This window comes from Nannospalax galili, unplaced genomic scaffold, assembly GCF_000622305.1.
Source record: "Nannospalax galili isolate Female #2095 unplaced genomic scaffold, S.galili_v1.0 scaffold1119, whole genome shotgun sequence".
Classification (NCBI taxonomy): Eukaryota; Metazoa; Chordata; class Mammalia; order Rodentia; family Spalacidae; genus Nannospalax; species Nannospalax galili.
This window is the reverse complement of record NW_008343597.1, coordinates 17,564-19,897: the sequence shown is the minus strand read 5'-3', so window position 1 is coordinate 19,897 and position 2,334 is coordinate 17,564. Positions and strand designations below refer to the sequence as shown.

General features: G+C 53.0%; 1 protein-coding gene across 1 annotated transcript in view; it reads right to left on the bottom strand.

The window, feature by feature from the left end:
* LOC103739490 (granzyme B-like) overlaps positions 1 to 2,334 on the bottom strand; it is a gene marked incomplete at its 3' end in the record, with an annotated part of 11,588 nt that overhangs the window by 3,019 nt on the left and 6,235 nt on the right. Inside the window, exons 2-5 of the mRNA XM_008839921.3 lie at positions 1,853 to 2,144; positions 1,286 to 1,421; positions 880 to 1,137; positions 137 to 269 (exon numbers count right to left, since the gene is read on the bottom strand). Coding sequence (XP_008838143.2) covers positions 137 to 269; positions 880 to 1,137; positions 1,286 to 1,421; positions 1,853 to 2,144 — 819 coding nt within the window. The remainder of the gene's footprint in view (positions 1 to 136; positions 270 to 879; positions 1,138 to 1,285; positions 1,422 to 1,852; positions 2,145 to 2,334) is intronic.

The following is a 2,334-nucleotide window of genomic DNA, read 5'->3' as shown; positions in this document are numbered from 1 at the left end:
AAACCAGCTTTCCTGTTGGGCTAAGAGACATTTATTACATTGGGCTAAGAGACCTCTCCTAGTTCAGTTCTGGACTCAGCTCTAGGGTAGATGGTTAAATAAAAGGCCTAGTTTGTCTCTTGTAGTTAGGGGCGTTTCATGGTTTTCTTTATCCAGTGTAGAAAACTTGAGACTTTGGTGCACACTCCTGGAGTTGTCCCGTCTTTACGTCCATAGGAGACAATGCCCTGGGCCACGTTCTTACACACAAGGGGCCCTCCAGAATCCCCCTGTGAACAGAGAGGGGGAGAACTGAGTTGGTTGCTGTTCCCAGGCCTGTCCTCCCTCTTATCCCAAGCCTGCACTCAGAGAATGATGACTTATACATTCTGATTGTGCATTTCAGAGGGTAGGTTTGCTCCTGGGGCCCTGGGCTTCTGAGCTCTGGGTATGGGCATAGTTACTGTGTCACCTCACTTCTGGGGCCAGCCTCTGGGCTCTCTTGAGGTCCTGTGATTCGCCCCACCACCACCCCCTTGGAAGGTTGGACCATCATCTTCAGGCTCCCATGTAAGGACAGGGCTCAGGTGAGTGCACCTGATGTGAGTGTGGGGCATGAGCCACTGACAAGGCGAGTGCTTGCTCTGAAGAGACACCTGGTTGTGATTATGACACACTCAGCAGTTTCATAAGCCTGGGGCTTTAGCCTTTGCAAACTCCTGCTTGAGAAGAACAGATTCAACAGAGGTCCTAGCTGATTCCAAGTTCCACCTGCTCCTAATCTCTGCCATGAGGACGGTCACAGCTGGTCGGTGAAGGTGTACCTTGCTGTTTGGGTCACCAGGTCCCAGAGTTTACTTCCCCCCAACAGAGCCAAGAGAGGCAGATGATTAGACTCACCTTTAAGGAAGCATGAGTTGTCTTTGGGTCTCCCACACACATCTCAGTGGCCTTGTCATAATTTGCAAAGCTGGACTCACAGACCTGGTCTGCCTGCACTTTGATCTTCACCTCTTGCAGTGTGTTTGAGGGTGTTCCCCTTGGGTCTGTCCTGCCCCAGCCAGCCACATAGCACACACTCCCTGGCTTCACCTGGGCCTTGCTTGTGGGCAACTTGAGGGTCTGGACAGCCTTAGTCCGCTGGGCTTTGCTCTTCAGCTGATGGAGAAGAAGCACAAGAGTCCAGCTCAGCCAGTGGCCTTCTGGGCTTGGACACCATGAAGGGCAGGATGGAAGGAAGGGAGGGAAGGGGCGGGTCAGAGCAACAAGCCTGCAGTGGCAGACCAAGGCAGCTGGGAGGCCTCACCTTCAGCAGCATGATGTCATTGACTATCTTCTCACGGTTATAATCTGGATGTCGAATGGGTTTTGCCACAGGGATGACCTGCTGGGTCTTCTCCTTTTCCACGATATTGTGGGCCCCCAGGGTGACATTCATTGAGCTGCACAGAGAGCACAGTGTGGAGGAGGGATGCAGAGTCAGAGAGGATACAGCCCAGGAGGTGAGAAGGGCTGGTCGGGGTAGGGCTCTAACACAGGAGTGACTGTGCCTCTGCTACTTATCTGTGAGCTGATGGAATTCTGAAGCCCCAGTGTTTGCACCAGGGCTTATCAGAGTTCAAACAACCCAAGGAAGCACATGCAATAGTTTCAGACTGTATTGCAATGCTGTCCTAGACCTAAACACGCATGCTTGATTACTTAGCAAAGACTCCGGTGCCAGCCTGTCTCTTTCCATGAGACGTGACTGGCGCATGTCTCGTCCATGAAGGAATCCACATGCATTCCTAGCATCCCAGGGAGCATCTAGGGAAGAAGACAGGGGTTCCTGTGGAATGTTCCAGGAGTGTATGGACTGTTCCTTGCTTCTCACCTCCCGAAACAGTGAGCAGCGGTCAGCACAAAGTCCTCCCTTATCAGGAAGCCCCCACACTGCTTCCCCGAATTCTCATCGAGCACCTGGACCAAGGCCATGTAGGGACGGGAGTGGGGCTTGGCCTCATGTCCCCCGATGATCTCGCCTGTAAAGAAACCCAGCCTTCTTGTGGGCACCTGCCAATCCAGCAGTTGGGCTTCATGTGATGACTCCAGACCTGCTGGGCTTTTGGGAGCCTGGAATGGCCTGGAGCTGGGAGGGGCTGAGAGAGCACAGTCACATTCCTCCTCTGCAAAAGGGGAGAAAGGCAGTACTTGGTCTGCAAATCTTTACTCAGCTGTTGGTGAGCGTTCCATTCTCTGGACAGTGAAATCCCAGGGGCTTCTCAGACCCTTCTGACTTCTGTTCCCAGAGTTTCTAAGACTCTCCTGAGTCTACAGCAGCTGAGTCAGGGCTGCTTTCTAGTGGCCAGGGCTGAT